General features: G+C 39.3%; 1 protein-coding gene across 5 annotated transcripts in view; it reads right to left on the bottom strand.

Moving 5' to 3' along the window:
• Nucleotides 1-26,192, bottom strand: part of NOVA1 (NOVA alternative splicing regulator 1) — a 151,689-nt gene that overhangs the window by 16,300 nt on the left and 109,197 nt on the right. For 2 of the 5 annotated variants that reach the window (XM_038756128.1, XM_038756130.1), the window contains exons 3-4: nt 14,689-14,855; nt 5,473-5,544 (exon numbers count right to left, since the gene is read on the bottom strand). In XM_038756128.1, the coding sequence (XP_038612056.1) occupies nt 5,473-5,544; nt 14,689-14,855 (239 nt within the window). Of the gene's footprint in view, nt 1-2,496; nt 3,142-5,472; nt 5,545-14,688; nt 14,856-26,192 lie in introns of those variants that run through there. The other 3 variants (XM_038756132.1, XM_038756131.1, XM_038756129.1) reach the window with 3 other exon arrangements.

The following is a 26,192-nucleotide window of genomic DNA, read 5'->3' on the forward strand; positions in this document are numbered from 1 at the left end:
AGATCCATGGAAGATTTGGAAACTGGGGGAGAAGAAAGTGGAGTTAACAATCAATCAAGCAGTTCTATTTATTGACTGTACGCTTGTTGTGGGTAGGCAATGTGCCTGCTAATTCAGTTGTTTTGTGCTCTCCCAAGCACTTAGTTCAGTGGTCTGCACATAGTTAACAAGAACGACTGACTGATCTATTGGGCACTTGCTAAGCACTTGGAAGACTACAATATAACAGTGGGTAGACATGTTCCCTGCCCACAAGTAGCTTACAGTCTAGAGTCGTCTAGGGTTGTTTATAGAGAACTGTTTGTAGAGCTGATGTTCTTGATGCATATGGATGTAGCTGAAGAGGCCCTTTGCCTTACTGGCCCTCCAGTCCACCCTGAGTGCATGAAATGTTTGTGGCTGCATGGCTGGCTCTGTGGCATGCTGTGCCTGTCACTGTCTGCTGATCTTAGTCAGTCCTCTGCTCAAGGAAAGAAACAGCTCTCCTGCTTGGCCCCGGCAGGCTGGCCTGTCCGCTGCTGTCTCTCCCAACTGTCCACTGCTTTTCCATTCTGTGTGAAACTGGGCTTCACTGGGTCTTGAAAGCATGTGTCTTTCCTAGTCTTCCGGGCTGCCGATAGCTCACTTCAGCAGCCTGGGTATCTATTCTCCTTCTGGTGCTAAAATCAGTATTGCTTCACAGACCGGGCTTCACTGACTGATGGAATCTGGAGTGTTGAGGAAAGGGGAAAGGAAAATACAGAGATGACTGAACCAGAAATTTCACATTAGTCTGGGAACTGTGGATAGCTCTGTTTCTGTGGGAAACTTTTCACGAGGGAATCAACGTTGCTCTTCCTCCCACTCCCAAGTTTCTTTGATTTGTAACTATGCTGTGGATTTCAAAAGACACTTGAACGTGTAAACTCTAGAACTGCTATTGTAATTCTTACAATACACAATGAACTCATTTCTGAACACAAAAATCAATGGGCGGTCGTTTTGGTGGTTTATTTGGGCAACATCAATTCAGAGAGTAGCTAGCTACCCTCTGTTAGTATTTTCCTTCACCTCCCAACTCATATTTCATTTCTATTACTTTCTGAACTCTGACACCTGAGTTATTAGCAGTCACTGCCTCCACGTGAAGAACCGTGGGGCGATATGAGAACAATGGAAAGCTCATATTCCTAGTTGAGCTCTCCTTGCTAATAAAAGTGAATTTCCCTTTTCCTTATCTGTACACTGTGTATATGGAGTGAATTTACACAGTTCTAGTTGTGGTTTTTGCTGTCTGAAAAATCCCAGGGACATCTAGTAGCGAGAAACATGTATTGCAAAAAGAGCTTCTTCCAGACTGTGGCCACGGCTCTATTTCCCAGCATACACTTTCTAGTTGAGTTTTTCCTTACACTTGTTTGGCTAATAGTGAGACAGATAGACATTCTGCTCAAACCCATGAATCTGAAGTGTGCATGTACTGCCTGAGATTCAACAATGGAGGACAACAGATCTACTACAATAGCTCTGTGTGTATGTGTGTGTGTGAGACAGAGAGAGAGAGATGTGGAGGAGAGAGATGGGGAGAGACACAGAGAGAAAGAAACAGGCTTGAAAGTCAGTGCACAAAAGTGTGCAACTTGTAATTTCTTTTTCTTTTTAGGAACTGGATAGGACAGAAATCAGTATATATTCTTTGTGTCCCTTTCAGGGAATTATCCCAAGTAAATGCCTGTTGATTCACACCCACCCAGAATAAGTGTAGAGTGAGTAACAGGCTGGACAAGTGGTAGTAGCTGAGTTACCAGCCCTTCTGCTCCTCACTCCATTTCTCTGCCCTGGGGGAAGGGGACACTGGGAAAATAGGAGGAGGGAAACAGGCTAATGGGTGGCTCAACTGGTTCTACACCAGCTTTTTTATATGAATATCCCTGCAGCCTACTGAAATGAAAAAAGTTTAACGTGTCACTGAACTATCAACTGTATTAACCCTACCAACCAGGAGTTTGAAACCCCTTTTATGACATTTGGAAGATTTAATAGTTTCTAAGGACTGTGCACACCCCAGTTGACTCATCACATCTGCTTCACTGACACAAATTTTCACTGACTAAACACTCTGTACTCTGCACTTCTTTTTCTGGATATATATCAAATCAGGCTAGTGTTGACTAACGTAATATTAACCTTCTATTTATACGAAGGAAATAGCTAAAAATATGTCTATATCTCACAAAGCATGCAGTCTATATAATGCCCCTTAAAACTTAAAGATTTCATTAAACTATTTTAATATATTTAACTACTCAGTTTCTCAAATAATTGCTAGATTGCAAATGCTTTGCTAGATGGTAAATTTCTGGATTGTACCTGCAGTCGCTATTATAGACTCCCAAGTGCTTAGTTCGGCACTCTGCACAAGACTGTGAGCCCGTTGCGGGCAGGGATTTTCTCTGTTGCTGAATTGTACTTCCCAAGTGCTTAGTACAGTGCTCTGCACATAGTAAGCGCTCAATAAATACAACTGAATGAAGAGTAAGTCCTCAATAAATTCCACTGAATTATTATCTTTTTTCATTGGCACCTGCATACTACAGGCTAGTAAAATGGATTTTCTTCTGGTAAATAAAATGTTTCCTTTCTACAGTGTCAGGGCCATTTATTATAGCAAGGACAATTTTTGAAGCCACAACATATCATGTTTTCAAGTAGAAACAGTTATGTTCAATATCCTGGGAATTAGGAACAAAATAACTTCACCTGCATTAAAATGATGAATTCTAGGTGTAGGGCATAAACATTTTAAAATTATGGGACTACAAAAAAGGTAACTTTTTATGTACTTTTTGTCCTAAATCTTTAACAATAATTTTTTTGGGGGGTACACCGAAATTTTGCAGTCCATTAGTTCTTAACATAGACAAATGCCTCAGGACATTTCTGGGAGAAAAACACAACACACTCAAACACAGTTCAGCTATAAAAAACAGCTAATACAGATGCATAGCTTTTTTGGTTTCAATTTTGGTACCGTGCTGTATCCTGCGATAGCCTTTAAAGTCCTTTTGGAAAAGTTCATTTCTTCCTGGTTTGTCGCTCAAGAGGACAAAGACAGCGACTGAGGCTGAGTTTGGCTGATTTTTAGGCATGTGAAGGAGCCTACTAAGGAAAGCAGCAGTTAAGAAAACAAATTTAAAGTAGTTCCAAATCTCCTGAATTATCCCCCCTAACCCCGTAGGCAGCCCCGTATATGGCGCTAACAGTGTTTACAAGAAAATTCGTCTCTGCATGGATCCCTCTGGGTGCGAATACAGAGCTAATGAAGAAAATCACAAACCTAGATCGTTTGCCCATCCTCCTGTTGGTTACTTACAGGACTAATGACAGGTTTGAGATTACCGTGCTGGAGCTTATTTTCACATGACAGCCGCAGTGCAGATACTTGTCGATACACTGGAGTGGAATGTTAATCGCGGCTACAGCCGGGAAACAATGGCCAGCTACGTCACTTTTCACCACAATGAACAGCAAGAATTTAACTGTCTTATCGTGTGCCACGTTTCCTGCCGCAACGGACAGGCTCCACTAGGATATACTGTGGGGGATAAAATAATTATCTACTAATAAGAACATTAAAGATTAATGGCAAATCCGACTCCTGGCGTCCATTACGGTTCTCGTATCTGTCTCTTCATCTCTGCCTTTACTTACGGTCTAGGGCTAGAGATGCTGCTCATTTGTACAAGTTCGGAGAAGCAATATGGGTTATGAATACAACTCATTTAACAAGTGTAGTGGGAAACTTTCGCTTGGGTACTCACTTTTGATTTCAAAAAACCCAACTATTGTTGGCGTGATGTGATGTGGGCTACAACTCTTTTCTGCCTACACCCATTAGTCTAAATGGGTATAAAAGCACAATGCTTGCAAGGGATGACACGTGGTGGTGGTGGGGGGCTGATGACTATTCTAAATACTTTGAAAATACAAAGCGCGTTAAACAAATCTGATTTCAAACAACCAAAATGATAGAATTTCCTTCCGAAAAGCATCAATATGCTTTTCCTCTTCAAAGTTCAGATACTTTCGTCCTTAAAAAAGAAATCCGGAAATGTTTTTGTTTTGGAAGAAAGGAACAAAGAGAACATTGCAGGAGAAGATAAGAAAGCTTAATGATCTGCTGTTTACCCAACATTTTCAAACCTTGTAATTTAAAAAAACCCCCACAAAACCCTTAAGTGCAATTAAGATTTAAGGCAAAAGAAAGCACTGAACATAACATTCAGATCTTGTAATCACTGATAAAACTGTATATTCCTCTTTGAAAGTAATGGGTGCATGGAGCCTGATTTGAAGTTTTGCCTATAGAATTTCTCTTTAAATTGCATTTTGTTACAAATCCTCAAGTGTCTAATATTCAAATACAATGCATTCAACTACAGAACTGGCACTGGCATCTGCACATTTATCTACAGACATACATTAATGTGTTTATCATTATGCCATAGAAAGAAAACAATTCATATTAATGTTAATTAATTTCATGTTGAAATGAATCAACCGTTTGCATTTAAATAAAAATTGCATAGGATTTATGAAAACTATTCAATTTACAAAATACACTATTAGAGAGTATTTGAAACCTTACTCTGTATCCAAAATTGAATCTTTATCAATACCCTGCTAATCTCAATATTTCTGTAGTAATACATAATTGAATATTTACTCTGCCTAAATAGGATTCTGAAATGAATGTAATATCGTAAATAATAAAAGTCTAGAAAAAAAGAGGGAAAAATATACTACACAGATGTCTATATATTATTTAGTAGAGAATGCACTGAACACAATAATTTTAATCAATCTGAAAAAATGCTTTTCTCATCAGAATATGACGACTAATTTCTTGTTGATCTTTTCTTAAAAGTGAAACTAAACCATGAAATTAAAATCATCTTTAAAAAATAATACAAAAATTCAACACTGAGGAAAATGCAACATTTTCATCTATTTGTAAACCTTTACACATGACACTGTACCTCTCAGGTCAAATCACATTTCCATTATATTGTCTGAAAGAGGTTACCTTTGCTAATGCACAGCCATAGTTATACATTTCAATTTACCATTCTGGATGAACTCGCTTTTGCACAAAAGAATCTGGGGCTATGCACTTGGAAAAACAGTACCCAAAATAAGTCACCTTCACCTTTAGCAGTCAGATTGTTACACTATCCCCTCCTGGCCCTGCTTTAGGATAAAACTGTGCCGTTGTCGGAGAGTCACAGAGTCAAATTGGTTTTCAACAGCATTTCCCATTTCCATGTTCTGAAATGCGGAAATGTCTTATGCAATAAAAGCATTCGGTCACTATGATTATGGGTGCCAACATGTGAATGAACGAATAAATCCTTGACCCACCATGTCTTTCTTTCCATTTTGCAAGCGACCGCCCGTGAAAAGTATGGTGCAGATGAGAGGATGATACTGTACCTGATTGGCTCTGGAGGTGGTCATGGGATCAGATGGAGAGGACTTGGTGGTAGTTGGGGAAGATGGCAATGTCTGGGAACAAAGCAGTTCAGGAGCAAATCAACCGTTATAAGCCTTAAACGGATCACTTAAATTAAAGGAAATAAAATAAAAAATGTAATATAACGAGAAAAGAATCCTAAGAACCAAATTTGTCTCCTACTCATTCAAACTTAATGGAATTTTAAGGTCAGTTAAGTAACTGATGCACGTAAGTATGCAAGCATACGCATGTGAAAACAAACTCATGACTGGAAATCAAGAGGGTGATTGGCAAAAATTCCCATGAGAACAAAATATAGCCGGACCACATTCATAGAGAATATTTTCTCCGCACCCCCCCCCCCAGCCTTTTTTCTTTGCCGGAGAATAAAAGGCAAATTCCAACAAGTTCAATGAGAAACCTTGCAGTGGTGGTTTTCTGTCAGTGAACGGTGCTTGGGTTTGGAAGGAGTGGTGAAATGAGGTTTACTTCTGCATATCAAACTATCCACCTACTCTGTGCATTGAACAAAACTAACTAGCTGATTTCATAAGAATGAGGTGATCCATACCTAAAGGCAACTGAGTTCTAGCTGAGTTTTTAGTAATGAATTATCGTCTAAAATATTAATATATTTTTTAATCAAGATGCATGTGCAGGAATGTAAACATCAATCTCATGATGGATGAACATGCAACTAATGCCATCACAACAAATTAGTGCAATATATTTATCCTATATATTGAAAGATCATTCATTTAATACGGGCAAAGGTTAATTATATAATGTAGCAGCAGCCTGTGTCCAAAATAAACACAAAAATAAATTAGGAGTCATATTTATTGATCATTTGGCTAGGCAATATACATATACTTCACATGTTTCACAGTGGAACATTTGTTAAACGAAAGAACACTGCATAATTATTTAAAAATATATCCATACCTAGCAGAACTTTTAAAATTAGTCAAATTATAACTTTAAGACATATCATTGTACAGTACTTGAGCCTACCAAACAGAGCTTCTTAAACAATGTGCCTAATTAATGAGATGTTCTAAACTGTGACACATATGTAGTTACGTATATCTCTGTGTGTGTGTGTGTGTGTGTGTGTGTGTGCGTGTGTATATGTATAAATATATACACACACATGTATTTGTAAATATACTGGCAGGATGGGAAATCAAAATATTTTACAATTGAATACAAGAATCATCACAGAAATGTTAACCCAAATGACTACCACATAAAGAAGTATATATCATTAAAAGTTCAGTGGCTACTTGAATTTCTGGAATCGGGGAAATTATGAAATAAAATAATTTTTCTGCATTTAAATTTTCTGGATTTCCTCAGATTTTGTGTACATGTACAGCTGTCAGAAGTGAGAAAGAGTGGGAAATTCACAGGCTCTTACTTAAGTTATCCTAGGGTCAGAGACTGCCCTACATAGAGAAGCAGCGTGGCTCAGTGGGAAAGAGCCTAGGCTTTGGAGTCAGAGGTCATGGGTTCAAATCCCGGCTCCGCCGAGTGTCAGCTGTTTGACTTTGGGCAAGTCAGTTAACTTCTCTGTGCCTCAGTTCCCTCATCTGTAAAATGGGGACGAAGACTGTGAGCCCCCCGTGGGACAACCTGATCATTTTGTAACCTCCCCAGCGCTTAGAACAGTGCTTTGCACATAGTAAGCGCTTAATAAATGCCATCATTATTATTATTATTATAAGTAAGCTTCTTATACAGTGAGTCTCCTCAAGATTACAATTTTATTAACTGGAACACAGCTCTACTAAATTATGTGATTCTGAGTAAATGTGAAGATAAGCCATTCTGAGATGAAATTCATTTTAACCACGCTGTTGATTCTCAAATTTTTGTAACTAAGTTTAGAAGTCAAAACCACAACCAATAGATTCCCAAAATCACTGGATGGAAAGAAATTAAGCTCCTATTTTTCATTTTCCCTATTTAACCCGGTGGGACCATCATGAATGCTTTCACATTCAGTTCCTTTAGACATCCCTAATGCTCTCTTTTCCAATTTGGGCTTTATTTGGAATATTGCTAGATGATTTTTGTCCTGCAGCATTTCCTAACGGTTTATCCCATGAATGTGACAGGTGCATTTCACAGTACCTGAAATGCATTTCACAGTATCTCGTCTTACCCCAAGGAAGGGTTCCTTGGGGAACTGTGCTCTCTTCAAGCACTTACTACAGTACTCCGCACACAGTAAGCTCTCAAATACCATGAATTGATTGGATTGTCTACAAAGTTAATTCTACCTCTTAATTACACCTTCCTTAAGACTAAAGTATTTCTGTCTTAATTTATTTGGACCTGTTCAGCTGTAAATATTTTTATGTTCATCTTCCCTCGGTAATGTGTAAACTCCTTGTGGGCAGGTATCATGTCATTTGGTTGTTCTGTACTTCCTAAGGGCATAGCACAGTGTACTGCACCAAGTGAATGTTCAGGCTGTGCTGCTACTACATAATAACTGTTAAAAATGATAGACTTGTCTTTCATTCATTCAAAAATAAGCTCGTCTCTTTTCTGAGTTTAATACAGATTTTTTAAATGCTTCAAAATCAAAGTGTCTCAGGAGCTCACGATCAAGTCTATCTCAACCAGCAAAGTCCAGGGATACGCACATCAGTTTCTAGGGATCATGTCATTAAAGGGAGTTGTGTAATCAATCACTGGGAAACCTAACGTCTGTTTTTGTAAGGTTTTGCTCAGAGACTGATGCAAAAGTCAATCCAACCCACATACTTGAATATTTTTGCTAATTCAGATGTCCTGCCAATTCACTGTATTTGGTATATAAATGAAATGGTATATTTAGTGTGGTCAAAATTAGTCAATTTTCAGAAAGCCAAGAAAATCCTAATACTATTTTCTAATCTCTTTCCCATTCAATTTTGTTGGCAGGCATAAAAGAGGTGTAAAAGGTCATCAACTGACCGCTTTGAAATTGAGAGAATAAGGATTTTTAATTTGGGAAGAACTAAAGATTAAAAAGTAGATGGAATTTTGAAATGACACTGAATTTCTTGATTACATGGGGTCATGGTTTTGTGTTTTTTCCCCTCTCGAAATCAATATATTTTAAGAGGGAATGGATTTTCTTATATTCCCACACTACAGAAAGTACCTGCGGATTGTTACTATTTATGCCTGTGCAAATTCGATTTGGGGGGAGGCAACTTTAGAGATCTTATTAAATCAATTCCAAGAAGAAATAGAGCGTATTTTCATCAGCCTCCAGGGAATGCAATTTAGTGTTAGGAATGGAAATTAAATACACTTTGATTATAAGAGTAATATAATGATAGCAAAGGTTTGGCTATATGAACAACTAGAATTTACAAACCGCTAAAATGTATCTGTATTCTTGGCCCCTTCATTCCCAAACCAGCAACAAAATGGAGGCAATAATCAATAGTGCTGTTTCATCAGACAGCTGTCTGTTTCACTAATACAACAGAAATGTGTTTCCTTTTCTCCAGAATTCACTTGTAAGAAGAAACACAGTCAGTGGCTTGGGTCTCAACTCATTTTCTTTGCTCCTGTAATGCCAACCTAATCACTCACTGCACCTCAGTCTTGTCTCACCTCCTCCAGGAGGCCTTTCTAGACTGAGCCCCCTCCTTCCTCTCCGCCTCGTTCCCCTCTCCATCCCATCTTACCTCCTTCCCTTCCCCACAGCACCTGTATATATGTATATATGTTTGTACATATTTATTACTCTATTTATTTATTTATTTTACTTGTACATATCTACTCTTTTATTTTGATAATATGTTTGGTTTTGTTCTCTGTCTCCCCCTTCTAGACTGTGAGCCCACTGTTGGGTAGGGACTGTCTGTATATGTTGCCAACTTGTACTTCCCAAGCACTTAGTACAGTGCTCTGCACACAGTAAGCGCTCAATAAATACGATTGATTGATTGATTGATTGATTGTCTGTCTTGCCACCAGGGCCTCCCGCTGGCCTGGAACTCCCTCTTTCCCCAGCTTCGTATCTGAAAGACCACCACTCTCCCCATCTCTAAGCCCTATTCAAATCTCATCTCCTCCAGGAGGCCTTTTCTAAGCCTGCATTTCCCCTCCCTTCTGTGCCGCCTTTGCACCTGAATCTCCAGCCCTTTAAACCCACAGCACTTCTTTTCATACCCCTATACTCTCCCTTCTTCCCTATCTGTAGTTTATTCTAAAATCTATCTCCCCCTCTAATCTGCAAACTCCTTGGGTGGCAGGGATCGTGTCTACCAACTCTACTGCACTGTACTCTCCCAAGCACTTAATACAGTGCTCTGCACACACTAAGCACTCAGTAAATACCCGTGATTGATTCCTTAAGAAACAAGTTAAATGCCCCTTCTCTCAAGAAAATGGTGTCTTACAAATAGCAGGGCAGTGTACAGATATTTAATGAATATATGGCAATTATTTGTTACAAACCATATCCAGTCACTGTACTTCTTTTTGTTTCCTATTAAATGAGTCAGAAAAACGGGGAAAGAAAAGTCTTAAAATCCCTTAATTAGGCAACATGGTCAAACATCTTTTTGTTCAATATTTTACATTTATAATATTTATGCATGTACAAAGTGTAAAATTTAAGATAACGGCCCCACAAAACAACTTGCAGGTACCTCATATGCATCACATCCATATTTCACGCATAGTCTATGCAAACCCTTTTTTAAAATAAAACATAACCAACATAAATAGCTTTATAAGATTATACGTTTTAAACTCTCCAAATTTCAACTTTTTTAGACAAGTGAATCACAATAAAATTTTACTTCTAACTTGAAAAACAGCAAATCAATGCTTTTGATTCGGCAGTAATTTTTAGTTTTATTTAAAACTTTTTCTCCTTCATACTGAATGACCCAATACATTTTTATCCACTCATCTTAAGCAGCTATTCAATAATTTTGCTTCATACACTTTAAGGCTGAAGGATTTATTACAGAAAGTTTGAATAACTTTAATGATTCTGAATAATTTAAAAACCTAAGACTATGTTTTACAATAGGCAAGTTCTTGAATTCAGAAGTTATTAGGCTTCAGGGAGTGAGAAAGTGATTAGAAATCAGAAGATGAATTCCCATTTTAGGAGTTTCAATTTTTCCCGATGAGCATATTCATACTGTTACTAAAGCTCTTTAATAATTACAAGCAAGGCTATAGTAACAGACCCATCAAATATATCTGTTATTCACTCCTACCGAGAGTTCAAGTTAGCAGAAAATTGTATAGGTTAAATTGGGTCCTGGATCAAGGGAAATTTGGTTTTGTTTTATTTGAAAATTGTCTCCCTTTTGCTAATACTGTTCAAGTGTGAAAGAAAACACTGTCTTGCCTGGAGTACTTTTCTGCTCTCTCATTTTAAGACACCTTAAAAGTGAAATTCAATTAAATTTTAAAATACTGAATGAATATTTACATAGCTATTACTAGTCCTGTGGAAAAATATATTGACTTTCTGATTTGTTAAATTATTTAGGGTTCTTTTTTTTCCCCCAACTCAAAAGGGAAGGGAAAGGAGTTGGCATAACCTTACAATTCCAAAATAATTTGTCTGGTAAAATTAAGGGAATTTGGAACATAATCTTACAATGCAGATTGAATTCTGAGAACCTGTTCTCACACCACACCATAATGACAGCAATTTTGCAAAACACAAACTCAGGAGCAGTCGTGATCCTAGTTAGCCTGGCTTGTCTAGACCGAAATCAGATGTTCACTTTGGGAATTTAGCAACAACTTCTTTTCCCCCCGAAAGAATAAGTGCAGCTGTATCTGACAACTTTCTTAATGTTGTATTTCCCATAAATGCTACTGAAAATGATGGGATAAATGGAATTTGCCAGTTGAGACCTGAAACGGGCACAGACCTGCTTGTTGACCTTCCTCGCCTCCTCCCACATGAGACCTGGTTCTCAGGTCTCCGGTGAACAGGCTGGATTTCAGTGGGAAGTTTTGCTGATTTGAACATACTCATTTTCAGATTTTTGCTACCCTACCCCATTCAGAATGTGTCTGTACTGTGTGATTACAGAGTTTAATCAGAGTTTAAGACCAAACGTGAGGCCGTACAAGGTTTCAGAAACCAGAGTTGAGAGGGGAGTGAGAGCGAGTTTAGAAATACCTCTTGCCTCCTCTTATTTCTCAACTGGGCTTGTGCTTCTCATAGTACCCATTTGTTGTTGTTTCTTGATATTTACTGAAACCCAATGAATGCTTCTTTTCTCCCCCACTAAAAGAAATAGCAAAACTTCACTCTAGTATAGTCATATAGAAAATACACCCCTGATTTACAGCTGTTTTACAATTAGTCCTTTTTCTGTGCAGGCGTTAACCTTAGCTCCCCAATAATAGCCCAAATTGTAGAGAAACTTCAAATTACTTTGCTAATATTGGAACGAAGAGCTGAAAAATATACTGCAAGAATATACTAATGTTCTAAAATAGTAATTCACATTTTCAGTTTTAAATGGAACCATTTATATCATAAAAACTCATTATTTATGAGTTAACCTTTTCAACTTCAAAAATTTAAAAAATGCCTTTCAGGTTCTATCATGCTTCTTCATCCACCAGTCTTGGTCATAAAAATTGCTACCAAAAGGTTTTAATGTAATTTTAAAAAAATACACAAAAAGCTTCTGAGCTAAGAACACATATGCAAGTATTTTGCCCACAGCAAATGAAATTGGCTGATTAACCCTTTAGAAAGCAGAATTTTAATACAGCAACCGACAGAACTTTAGTAACAGGAGGAACTATTATAATGGGTCTCTCCATTAATCTATTTCATAAGACATAATAACCACTATATAAATATTAATTTTTTATCGAGGGAATTTATCTTTTTAACTGGATAGTGGTCCTCTTTCAAAACTGAATCTATGAGTGAATGAGGCATGTCGATTTTTTTCAATAGTACCAGCGTCTTGCAGATGCTTAAAAAACGAAATACACTGGTGTTTAAAATTGAACTTCAGAGTAATAAGTTATTAGAGATTGCTTTGTGGATCAAATTAGAAAAGTATAATGTACTGCCGACACCTGAAAAGGTTCTGCTTTAGGTTATTTAAGGGTGGGAGAATGTGTGTGTCCGTGTATACACATGCATGCATTGCGCGCCTTCAGAGAGAGCTTGCAATTATTCAGAGGATGGTTTCTCTAGGCCCCATGCAAATTCTTAGTGATTCGGCTTTGCCCACCTTTCAGTCCTGTTGTTTCCCATTAGCTCCTCCACCAGAGGAAGGACAGGGCACGCATCTCAAACTGACAGCTTCAGGGATTCATTCCTGAGACATTAACAGGACCAAAAGGAACCATTTGCTATTTCTAGACTATTTGGAGGCCCAAGACTAGTCCTTTCTCAGTTCCTTTATTTGCATTTTTTTTTTATTGTGTCACCCAGTTTGGAAATAATTTACACAAATGACATCTTTTTTATTTATAAATGTCTTCAGTTTAGCTAGCAGCTTAAATGGAAATTTTGATGAAGGGCTATGAGTGGTAGCCTAATCTGCATAGTGTGGTGACAATCTGAGACACTGGTTCATCCATGCTGAGGTTTACTATGCACACTGAACTGTGTACCTTGTCTGCTCCCACATTTCACTAAGTCCTGCTCATTTCTACCTACACACGTCTTACCCAGCTGCTGACTGCTGCCTCCACTTTGACCAAGAAGACAAGGTCTTCATTAAAACACTCTGGCCTTTAAACCTTCTTGTACGTTAGTCTATTAACAAGTTATTAAACTTACAGCAATACTCACAAAATGCACAATGAAACTATAAATTTAGAGTGTAAAAATGGTTGAAAACAAAAAGGTCAGTTAAGGTTAGCAAATCTGTCCAGAAAAAGAAGATTTGCAGCAAGCTGTGCCTGCTCCATACATGTACCTACCTATATTATTTCTTTATCAGTCATAAAGCTTTGGGCCCAACGGAATTCAACGGAGATTTGTGTGAAACATGAAAAGCATCTACAAACGTAGGTGTGCACCGTGTGTCATATTTTAAGGCGATGGAGGTTATTCCATCAGATTTACAATAAAATCTCAGAGTACTTAACAGTGTGAGCAAATAAGATGCCGTTTGGAACAATTTTGCAGGGTTGTATTAATTCACCAGTTTTAAAAACGCAGTACTGTTCTTTAGCTAAATTTTAACCTAATTCCACTCCAAATGTCTTAGTTTGGAGGTGATTTTATTAAATATGCATAAAAATAAATAAAACTGATTGGATCACTTCCCAAACCAAGCAAGAAACTCCCACACTATATTTTCTTTCATTCTTGACCTCAGCACCAGAAAACTTACTCTAAATTGGAAAAAAAATCAAAGAAAAATTCTATTCCTGCTTCTTCAATAGCTCACCACCTAGAGAACAGTCTAATGCCAGAAAGAGATTTGCAGGTGAACAGACTGAGGAGTATTACAATGACACCACTTACGATGTCCACCTGACCCTAAATCAAATGAATCATTTTTATAATCCATATATGGGCATTTGTTTTACCACTTAAAATCAGGTTACTCAAAATTCTCAGGCTTCAAAAAACGGGCCAGGGTTTCTTATGTGTGACGACTGTACAGATACACAAAACAATCTTGATGAAATGTGGCCGTTCGGCATACTTCATTTGTTACTTACACGAGTACATGTGCACAAACAACATCATTATTCAATTAAAATCTATAATCCCTAATGCACAGTACATATACTGTCGGTTCTGAGGAGCAATTTAGAAAAACTGAAGGTTTCAAGTTAGGTGGATGGACTATTATTCCCCCCCTCCCCTCAGCCCTCCACCAGTGCTGATCATTTTAGCTCTGCATGACTGCAAAATCTGACGAGTTTTTTGAAATCTAAAATCCCTACACATTAGAGATAAAGCAAGCCCACTGTTCATGAAGGAGGCAACTATCATAAAAAAAAGTGCCATCTATTTGTTCTTCATTTTGGAACAATTACAAGGACAGTCAGTTGAACCGAATTTGCCTAACTGTAGAAAGAAGGAGACTACGAAATTCTCAATTAGGACACCTCTGACATTTCCTAAAAGCAGCCTGAGAGTTACCCTCTATGGCTTCCATCTTAGGGAATTAGTACTATGCCGCTGATGCTTTGCTCTGATTTCCCAAGCAAACACTCACTTGTTTGATGCGGTCTGGATTAACAGTGGTCTGGGGCTGTAGGATGCTGACTGGTTCTGTCTTGGCCACATTTTGAGGCATTTCTCGGATCTTTTCGGCAATGAAGCCATGAACTGCATTCAGTGCTTCAACTGTTCCCTGGATCAAACACACCCTCTCTGTGGTACCTGGAGAGAAAAGACTTATACTTAGAAACGGTCTTTGCCCTTTTTCCCAGCTGAAAAACAATCACAATCCTAGTAAGTCTCCTAAATCATGAAAAGACCAGTGAGTAAGATCACTGAAACAGGTGTGCAACTTTATAAATGAATGCATTTCTGTCCACGTGACAGGCATATTTAAACCACACTTACCATGCTAATATTTATATACCATGGGCCAGAAACTTATAAATAAAAGATTTTATGCAAAGTAAAGTCACCTATTAGCTTTTGCATTCAAGGTGGCTTTAAATTCTTTTTTTTAAAATAAATTCCTTTGACAGCTATGGGGATAATGGAAATTAATTTGGACATTTCCCAATTTTTAATGCTTTCGGCCACTCCTTCTTCACATTTTCAACTCTAGCAAGTAAAGCATTAAAGAATACCCTTCTAATGGTCACTATCTAAAAAAAACACACTTCATCTTTCATGGGATCAGAACAAGGTTTTAAAAGGAGCCCTCAAAATTGAGTTAACAGACACCTACAGGTTTACTCTGAATACAAGCAGCTGCCTTCATCATCCACCATCATTTGCACAGCTTCTGCCTTTGTCAACAACATCCTCGTATGGAAGGCCTATTTGGATGACGGTAATAATAATAATAATTATGTATTTGTTTAATCGCTTACTATGAGCCGAGCACTGTAGTGGGGATAGGGGAAGAGAAAGGCCAAAAATGGAATTGATGGCATTAGCATTGAGCATATGTGTCCCAAGCACTGTAGTAAAACATTTAAAGGACAACCATAGATGTAGGAGCCATGGTCCCTTGCCAATTCGAAAACAGATTCACAGAAATGTAATGATGGAAACTTTGGTTAGCAAGGGAAAACACCCGGAAACTTCAAGGCTTGTTCTGACTTGCTGCCCAGGACCCAAGAACTAGGAAGAATCCATAAAAAGCAACTAAACAGTCAGTGTCATTTAGAATCTCCTTTCACAACTAAATTCCAAAAGATCTTCACGGTCTTCACAAAAGATTAAAGATGTCTTTTCTCTGTTTGAATAACTTACTTCCTGAAGTGAATTATGTTGAGCTAACAAAATAGATGGTAATCTTAGACCTGTTCTTTTTACATAAAAATATTCCTAATATATCATTTGTTCCAGGAAGTCTTGGGCAATCAGGACGTGTGTTTAGCCACTAAAATATTACTAATTTTTCAAAGTGACAAAAGCATGGATTTTTTTTTAAATTCTGGAGACAGAACAGGATATTTAATGGATTTTTCCCATATACAAGACACCAAATGCACCAACAAGAGTGCCAAATGGGGGAAGGACTGCCTTTGCTAATTCAGATTTACAACTCTTCCTCGAAGCTCATTAAAGGGTTGGTCTAGTGAGAAGAATAGCACTGGGGGTCGGGACACTTGGGTAGTCTCTGATATCTGTGACTTTGGACAAGTCACTTTGTCATTCTGTACCTCAATGTGACAATGCCCCACCACCTTTGGAGGTGTCCTGAAGAAAGGAATTACATAAACGCCAGGCATGACTGTCATTTTTATTTTGTTGACTCATTTGGAAATATCACTGGGGTTTGTCCAAGCAAATCATGTAGGCATCAGATTGTCAATGGGACCTAGGACGGTCTACGTGCCACTACGATGCTATTACAACAGGGATTTCTCCAGTGCATCGCTGACAGATTGAGCCCACCTCCCCTTCCACCCAGCAGACCGTGTTATAAAACTCACTGGGCAACGTCATCCTGTTCCTGAGCAGGTTTATGTCGGGGAGGGTGAACGTCACTTTCCTCTCGCCCTCACACGACAAAGAGCGGGGCTACCTGCCATGGCTTTGCCCTTCCTGCAGAAACGACAGCAGTAGCCCGCTAGGTCTGTCTAGGGATGTGATTCGGTGTGGGGAGCCAGCCATGCCTTCCCTGACCATTTTGACAAGAGTAAAGCGGCAGCTGCTACTCTCCACTGACAAGGGCTTCTGTTCCTGCCTTGGTTTGCCAGTGGGTGCAGACACTGCCAACATCAGGGTGGCTACTCTGCACTGTGGAAAAGAAGCAGGGAATGAAGGGAGACAGTGGAAGGAACGTTTTCTTCCTTCAGTGCTCAAGCGGATTTTGCCTTGGGCCAGCAGTAAGGGGAGAAGGAACTTCATTTTTCCTCCTCTGAGAGAAAGCTCAGATGATTGAATGAATGCCAAAGCCTAAGCTCTAAAGAGGAAAAAAAAAAAATAGGACAGTTGTATTAATGTCCTCGCGGACTGTGTGTCTAAAAATACAACTTAGCCTTTGCAGACAAAATCACATCTTGAAAATATAACTCGGTTTGGTAGAGTGTTTTTAATATAAACTGCATTCAACTTAAATGAAACAAAAAAACAAAGTTAAATTCTCCTAAATTTAAATTGTACAGAACAGAGAGAGGCATGAAAAGAAATAGGGTAGAAAGTGTATTCCGAGACCCACCCAGGAGGCAGGCCCTAGGGTATAAATCCTCATCTCTTCGCACGTCCTTTCCCTGAGGTAGAGGGAGAGGGCAACTACTGGGATCTAATTCTGGAGAAGCATCCTCCAGAAGCAGGTTTCTAGGGACAACAGGGACCAGAATCCTCTCGTCCCATGGCCACATAGGATGGCTCAGACCGGCCACCAGATCAGGATGACTTAGGGGCCTCGCTCTCGCCTGCAAGGACCCCTGGAGAGAAAGAACCTGATTCCAGGAACTCGGGGAGGGGTCAGGGTTTGGGGAGAGCTGACCTGGATCTCCAGAATCACCTTGGTGCCCTAGAAGCTTCCTGCAGGAAATTCCCCGGGTAACCCTGGATTCTGATTCTCCTCCCCACCCTCTCCATACAGCCTGGGCATCCCACGGCAGGCCCAAGCCCCTCCAGGACTCAAAAGACTCCACGGACAGCATGCCCCAAACCGTGAGCCCCATAAGACTCACTGCTGAGAACCAGGTCGTTTCCCTCCACAGCTTTGGGGCAATGGAGATCCTGACACCTAAACGAAGAGTATACAGAAGGGAGGCAGGCAGTAAGGAGGCTAAGAGTAATCCTGCTGGGAGCTGAGGAGGGCCTAAATGAGGCTGGAGAGATGTCACCGGTAGACAGGAATGGTTGGGAGTTGGGGAAAAGAATCTTTGTAATATCATAGAGGAAAGGCCTAACTTCAAATAATAAAATGTGTGAATATTTCTAGAGGTCAGAAGACCAAACGTGACCCTAGAGAGAACAACAGACATATGAACGGATAGCTTCGGCTCTGTACTGCCAGCAAATCACTCCCTGGGCATGGAAGGCACTTTCTGGTACCAAGAGGTATCCTAGAAGATGTGTGTCTCCTTTACTCCCAGGGAGTTGCCTATCCATTGGTAGGAGCTAGCCAAATGTCCGCTCTGCGACTTTTAGCTTCATCTGACGGCAAGAAAAAGAGTGACTTCAGAGAGCAACATTTGGTGCAGATGGACAAACAAGAGAAAGTGACTTAGAACTGGCCTCTTGCAAGCAGACTTTCCCCTTAAATAGAAGCATCAGACACACAAACATATGGCCTTCCAAAGAATTCTAGCCCAAGACCGAGATTTTGAATACATTCAAGGAATAAAGGATTCTCAGGACATACCTAGGTTGGAGGGGGTGGTACAACGAAATGTCATATTTGCAGCAGGGCAAACATATACATGCTGTAAGCATTCGGATGTGTGCATCAAATAGCTTATATAATCAGCTTCCTTTGTCAGATTATGAATTGACTGCCTGTATCTATTTGTGAAATCCATTCAAAAACAACAATCCTGCATTAAAAGGCCAAATTACAATGAGCATATAGTTCTTCGAAGGTTAAAAAAAAACATGCATATGAAGTGCCCCCACCAAGCCTTTTCACTGCATTAGAAGCCACCAAAGTATTCTGCCTCCAGTCCTGTTAATGATTATTTTCTCCTCAACAGCTAACAAATATCTTGCAAAAACTTGGGAAATGAATTAAGAAATAGAAGGAATAATCCAATTTTGTCAGCTGCTTACAATCTGTGAGTGATTAGCACATAAAAGCAGGGGAGGTATATTCATTCATTCAATCGTATTTATTGAGCGCTTACTGTGTGCAGAGCACTGTACTAAGCGCTTGGAAAGTACAATTCGGCAATGGATTGCTACAACGGGCTCACAGTCTGGATGAGAGGTACAGGGCTGAGGTATCACACAAGCATCCGGATAAACAGATGCCTAGACTACAGGAGTAATTTCAGTTTGAAATTAGTTTCAGTTAACTAAATTGAGCTCTGAAACTCCAGAATTGTCTGACATCACAAGAGATAGCTTTTCCTGACCAGATTATCATAAAATATTCAGAAATTTACATTTTATAACATCCCACATAGGAGGTGTTGGGACAACACATTTGTAGCTCACTGAACATTGCAGACAATTTTTTCAAACGTTTATCCAAATTGTACTTTTAAAGTTCATAGTACCTGTGAAATGAAACTTATGACTGAATGACACCATTCCGGTAATTACAAAAGGAGTCTGCTCTTAGAAGTCAGGGAGAGGCAGTAGGGCAAAATTAACACAAGGGTTATGAAGCCACATTATTATATGAGCTCGACAGAAACGAAAGAGGCAGGTTTATCCATTGTGGTTTTCCTAAAAGATTTCTGCAGAAGTGATGCTTTCTTTTCTCAGAATAGGTGGAAATCTATCAGTGGAAAGTGAATTTGAGGCCTGCATGTTGCTTTTCTCTCCTTTTCTATTAAACCAGCTTCCCTTATCCTTTCCCTTGTGAGCAAAACTCCTGTGGTTCTTGTGTAAAACAATCCTGTTCTAAAGGAGGGCTCTGGGGAGTCTTTACAAGGTTGTATTAATTGCCACTAAATGACGAGAAAAGGATGTGGATTGATCAATGCGGCTAATGCAGTGTACATCTCCGGGCCAGCAGACAACACAAAACACAGATCAGGTTGCACTTGCCCAAGCAGAGCCAGTTGTGGAGAGTCCTTTAGGGGGAACAGCATTGTGAAAACTGATAGGAAACCAGTCAAATTTAAAATGAAATTTGCATCACGCTTGGCACAGAGAGACTAAAGAGTTTCTGCAATCCATATTTTTTTAGAAACTGCAGTTTAGTACAACACATATCATGTCAGACAACATACTGACTCGGCTATTTTTTCAGTAGTATAAGCCAACAGAAAGCAAATGGAAATCACTGAACCATGCAGAAATGCTATTGGGTAAAAACACATTATACAAAGCAATTGAGACAATTCTGTTCACAAGTACAGCGGCTCTTTAAGCAAGATCACATAAATTAAATCTACTATAAAAGGAAGAAAAAAATGAAACATCCATTAGTGGAAATTACTTTAATCCTTGGAAGAGATGTGGTCATATTCTTCCACCAAAGCCTAATGCCTTTTACTCACATAATTTACAAGAGAGATTCATGCAACGGGAAAAACTGCTTGGGATATGACCAAACTGTCTAACAAAAATGAGCTCATGAATCATCAGAGTTGGTGAGGTTTTTGTCATTGTAGAAGCTTTTAGGTTCCATTACTGTCTAAACTGAACCGCTGGTTATTTATCATTTTTAGTTGTTTAACAGTGGCATTCATTCCCCATTGCAGGTTCCTTCCTACAAAGCTGCTTACATGTAAAACACTTTAGGTTTGCATATGGAATAATTTGAAGTTACATTCTCAAAGCAACCCCTAGTTAAAAACTGATCTAAGACGGAAAAACAATAAATGAAAGAGTTTCAAAATGTGGAGATTGATATTGATCTGCAAAATATTGGGAATGTGATGATGCTCTCTTTCTACCTACTGAATTAGATTAAAATACGAACATATGCATTTTCACCTTTACCAGAAATGGTTGATACTGGGAAAATAAATCCAGACGTTGCACCAAAATATGTTAATTGCATGCTGTAACGTGAAGCAGAAATCATCTAGACAGTAAGCTAATTCCGAGTAGGAAACATGTCTGAAAACTCTGTTGTACTGTACGCTCCCAAGTGCTTAGTACAGTTATCTGTGCATAGTAAGTGCTCAATAAATAACCACTGATGACTATGATGATGATGCTTCATAAGTTTTGTTGCATTAACCTTATCAGTGTTATACTTGACAGATATTTGCGTACTGACATCACATCTAGAAAAGTCAGTATTTTAACTACTCATTCATTCATTCATTCAATCATATTTACTGAGCGCTTACTGTGTGCACAGCACTGTACTAAGTGCTTGGGAAGTACAAGTCAGCAACAAATAGAGACAGTCCCTACCCAACAACGGGCTCACAGTCTAGAAGGGGGAGACAGACAACAAAACTAAACATGTAGACAGGTGTCAAAATCGTCAGAACAAATAGAATTAAAGCTATATGCACAATACTCTGTTCTGTGGGATGGTTTCTTTGAATATGTGAAATAAAAAGAAAAAGGAGCGGAGGTCAACATTTCCCAACCGCCCGATGAACTTGTTCAAGAACACATCAAATGTAATGCAACATTAAGTTCAAGAAAATATTGCCCTCAAGTTGCCCCTCAGGTATTTTCTCATCAGAGTGACATTTTTAGATGACTTTTAAAAATCATGAGTATGCTCACATGGGCAGTGAGTAAGATTTTTGAATAAGGCAGCAGCACTATCCTTGCTTTTGCTGCTTGGCAAAGATGAAGAAGTTGGGTACTACTAGTTTGCTTTTAATTATAGATTTCAGTATGTCTTTAAAAGTCTTTGAACTTATTTATAGATTTCCTGAGCTGTCCTTAAGGACGGTGCCAATTTATGATTTTTCCTCCTATCAGAGTATTGCTACGGTCTCAGACTGAATGAATGAAGAACTTCATCCTCTGTTGCTATAATCAAACCTAATAATGAGAACACTGAGTCAGGATATAACTGCAAGGCATAGTTACAATTTGGTAAGGCTCTACCCACCCAATTATTCTTATTCATTTACACTTAAATGATCTTAATACAGTTTATTCCTATTAACAGATATGTTTTATGAAGGATGCTTGCTTGAGAACATCAGAAAGGGATTTGGGGTAGAGAATATCGATACCCGTTTCAGGGGGACTTCTTTGACTTCAACTCTGCCGGTGAAGTTCATTTATGAGTGTATAGTGTTTAGGGGGGACTACACAGCAATGCACACAGTTGTGCTCTAAAACTATGGTATTCCTCCATTGAATAAAAAAAGGAATACAAGATTCCCATGAATGAAATTTTTCCAACAGAAGCCTGAATAATAGTTGCAGCCAGCGGAAGTAACCTAAATATAATAAAACATTGAAAACTTGAAAATGTTACTTTGCATTAATCAGGCAGAAGTATTTAGTGAGTGCTTTCCCTTCCATGTCCCCAGCACTGTACTAGGCATTCGTACAGTGGAGGGAAAAGACACGATTCCTACCTCCAAGGAGCTTAAAAACGAACAAAAGCAAAATATGGCTTATGTGCTAGGTTTTTTAAATCAATTTCTAAATTTGCACTCTAATACTAACTTGAACACCTGTGTATAAAAGTCAAGAGGAAAAAAATTAGTCATTTTAAATCAAAACAGAACAAATAAGTACCAAATTGTGTATCCCAGAGCAATCAATTAATTTATGAATAAGGATAGGGAATGACTTTCTCCCAGTTCAAAAGGAAAAGCCCAGAATGACCACTTTTTTTACTTTGCGTCTACTGAATGACCCGATTCATACTACTAGGAATAATAGTTCCTTCTTCAATCCATCAGTGGTATTTATCAGGCACTTACCGTTTGCACGGCATTGATTTAAGCATTACATAGGGTACAAAAGAGTTAGTTGGTAGATGTGATCCCTGCTCTCAAGGAGCTTACAATCAAGTAAGGATAGAAAAGGCAATTCTACTGAAATACTCCAGATAAACTGAAGATGAAAAGGAGGAATGAAAATTTTCGGCTTCTTAGAGCAATCCAGCCTCCTGGAAGAGAAATCATTAAGTGAATGTAGCTCAGTTAAAAATGTAATCTGCCCAAGGGAATCAGGTTAAAAAAAGGGAAGTCTTTCCAGCTTTGGTCAAAAACACGGATTAAAACTGTGCTTAGATGTCCAAGTCTTACTCCAATAGCAAAACCAACTATCCATTCAGCAGACTGAACATCCCAGTAACCGATACCTATTCTTCAGGAGATAAACTATATTTCTCGTCCTTTCATTTCTCTTATCTCAAAAGTGTCACAGAAAATGAAAAACATTGAACAGGGTTACGGGAGCCACCGCTCAGTCTCAAAAATATGATTTATAGGTAATGAATAACACTTTCCTCAGAAAAATGGAAAATTATAAGGTTTAGACATAATATCTGTGTCAAGCTGACCATTTATGTGCACGTTACTTATTCATTTATAAAAATAATTTATTAAAATCTTTTCTAGGGCAATCCTCGAGAAGAGCAGTCTAAAACTTGGGGTGTCACAGGCTCACTGGTAAAGGGATTTTAATGTCAAATGAGTAATTCATCATCAAACTAACGTTGCGGTCAGCTAATAGTGGTCACTGAGTGACACAAAATATGACTCCAGGATTTAGTCTAGGAATCCTTAGGGCTGCAAACTGTCAGGCGCGTTGGAAAAATAGGAAAATCCAGGTGATCAGTTAGCTCTCTTTCCGGACTGGCTCTCAGAGGAAAACAACATACCACCCATTATCTGCAATACCGGTAGAGCAATACGTGGTGACAAGTGCCAGTCTATAGAAAATTCAGAAGCACCTTAAAAACTTTAGGCGGCTATTAATGGAAATGAAAACTTGGTCCAAAGCCAACCCAAATCTGAAACCATGGGAGACATACAAGTGTGTAATTCAATGGTGATGATATGCTATGTTGTCTTCCATCAAAAAAAACTGAACAGCCTCTTAAGTGTGATTTGTATACATAGGATCCTGCTCTTGTAAATGAAAATAAAAATGAAAAAAAAAAATCCCACCATCAGCCTGTACCTTACAAAGACTTCTGTAAGTCCAATATCATTTACACATTTCTCAGTCAATCCACAAAAGTCCATGTTTGCCCTTTTGCTTATACAGTGGCTAGAAGGTAGGAGCAGGGAGGGAGGATGGGGGTGCAGGGCAACTGCTCCAAGTAGACCCTGATGCTGATGCGGACATTACTGAGGCAGGGAGCTCTTTCCAGCCTCTGAACTTCTCCATCACTGGCTCTGCACCAACCACACCTTCCTGGCTTCTGCCCTGTCATTGCCCTCGTACAACGGTCTGGATTGGGTCCGAAGTTCCTGCTAAGAAAAAGGTCAACCCTGGGGGGAAGGAGGCAAGCTTGGTGGTAGCACGGAGCACGTCTTGAATCCAAGGCAGCACTTCTTCCTAGCAGAAATGCCAGCTCGAGTAGTTCGGCAGCATGAGTGCGCTCAGCTAACCAGGTCTTCCAGCCCTAGAGCAGCGTGGCTTAGTGGAAAGAGCACGGGATTGGGAGGCCGGGGACCTGGGTTCTAGTGTGGACTCTGCCCCTTACCTTCTGTGTGGCCATAGCAAAGTCAATTACCCTCTTCCCTTCCTCATCTATAAAATAAATGCGACGGGGGCTGTTCGCAATCCGATTATCTGAATCAACTCCAGTGTTTAGCACAGCGCATGGCACACAGTAAGCACTAAATAAATAGCACCACAGTCAACATTTTCAGCAGGAGCAGCAGCAGGAACTCAGACCCAGACTGACCTGGTCTGTGGGGGCAGAAGCAGCAGTGAGGCAATGGGTCAGACTCGCCCCATCCTGGGTTATGGCCCATGTATGTTGTTCGCTCTTCCCGACACCGCTCTAAGTTCTATCCATTTCTGTAAATCTGGGAAGCCTCAACACTCTACTGGGCCATATGTAATTATTTTCATTTTACAGGTAGCAAGAGCAAACCTTTAAGATTAAGTGATTGCACAACCGAGTAGGTGTGGACTCCACACTAGCCTCCCTTCTCCCATACCTGTGTGGAAAAAGGCTATCATAAGGATGGAGAAGGATACGCAAGGAGCCTTCCCAAACAGTAATTTGGACAAGGAAGGTAATCCAGTCTCAAATGTGGGAGCAGCACCCTATGTAGCAGCGAGGTATTCTGGGAATAGCCAGATCAGCCAGCCAAGATACCTCCCCAAATAAAGGAGTGTGAGCTTCACCCCCAAAGCAAACTGCATCCATTCCATTTTTGAGAAGGAGTAGTAGTAGAAATGAGAGTATTTATTTATGCAACCCCATTCTAGTACAAGGAGAATTATAACGAAAGTTTAAAACGACTCTCTGCTCTTGGAGAGTTTATCCTCTAACTCTAACAAAGACTTTAAATGGTTTAACACGCGTTCAATTTGATGGCATTCTTTACTCTGGAAAATTTAAATTTCCATTCTGAATCATCAAAGTTAGGGTAAAGGGGGCAGTTTATTTTGAGGTCTCCTTAGTTTGGGAGCTATAGAGCTACATTTCCCTGGCCTGCGTCCTCATTATTTCTGTAATGTTTGGTTCTACAGATTATGGCAACCACACTTCACTCTACCCTGTATGCTAACATCTCAGCAAACAGGTGAGGCAGAAAAGCTGGTTGGATAAAGTGACCGTGGAATCTATTATGAAAATCTCTTTCATGCCAAAGATATTGTCCTCCTATCTGTAAATTATTTTAGTATCTGTATCCCCTCCTAGAATATAAGTTCCTTGAGAGCAAGAACCAAGTCTACCAACCCTAGGATGCTCTCCTAAGAATTCAGTGAAGTGCTCTGCAAAGAGTAGGTGCTCAATTAATACAATTGAGTTAACTGTCCTTTCAAAATACTCAAATCCAAGTTTATTTTTTCCCTTTCCTCCTATCCTCTCAGTTCTTACTCTTTCATTTTTCTCTCTCTCTAATATATCCTATGTAAGCACCTTGTATCATGGAAAGCTCCTGCAAGGCCACCTCACAATTTTTGGCAGCTACATAAAAATACTTCTCAACACCTCCCCATCAGAACAGGAACACTAAATGGTGTTTCTACAGACAATACAATTGAATGAGGGCTACTGCAAAATTGAGCCGAATTTCTTAAACGGCTTGCTGTTAAGCTTTTCCTTAAGTTGGACAATTTGATAAGGACAAAGAAACACATCTCGAAACCCTTCTCTGAGACCTAGCACCAAAGTTTCACCACAGACTGATTCCACATCTGCCACAGAAAGAATGAAGAAAGCCCCAATCCTCCCAACATCGAAGAGACTGCTAGAAAAGAGGCATAACAGTTCCGTGAGACGTCTGTGAGATTTTCTGCTAGCGCTTTGAGATCAACAAAGCACTTTAAGGAAACTCACAC

Source organism: Tachyglossus aculeatus, chromosome 14 (genome assembly GCF_015852505.1).
Source record: "Tachyglossus aculeatus isolate mTacAcu1 chromosome 14, mTacAcu1.pri, whole genome shotgun sequence".
In the NCBI taxonomy this organism is placed as follows: Eukaryota; Metazoa; Chordata; class Mammalia; order Monotremata; family Tachyglossidae; genus Tachyglossus; species Tachyglossus aculeatus.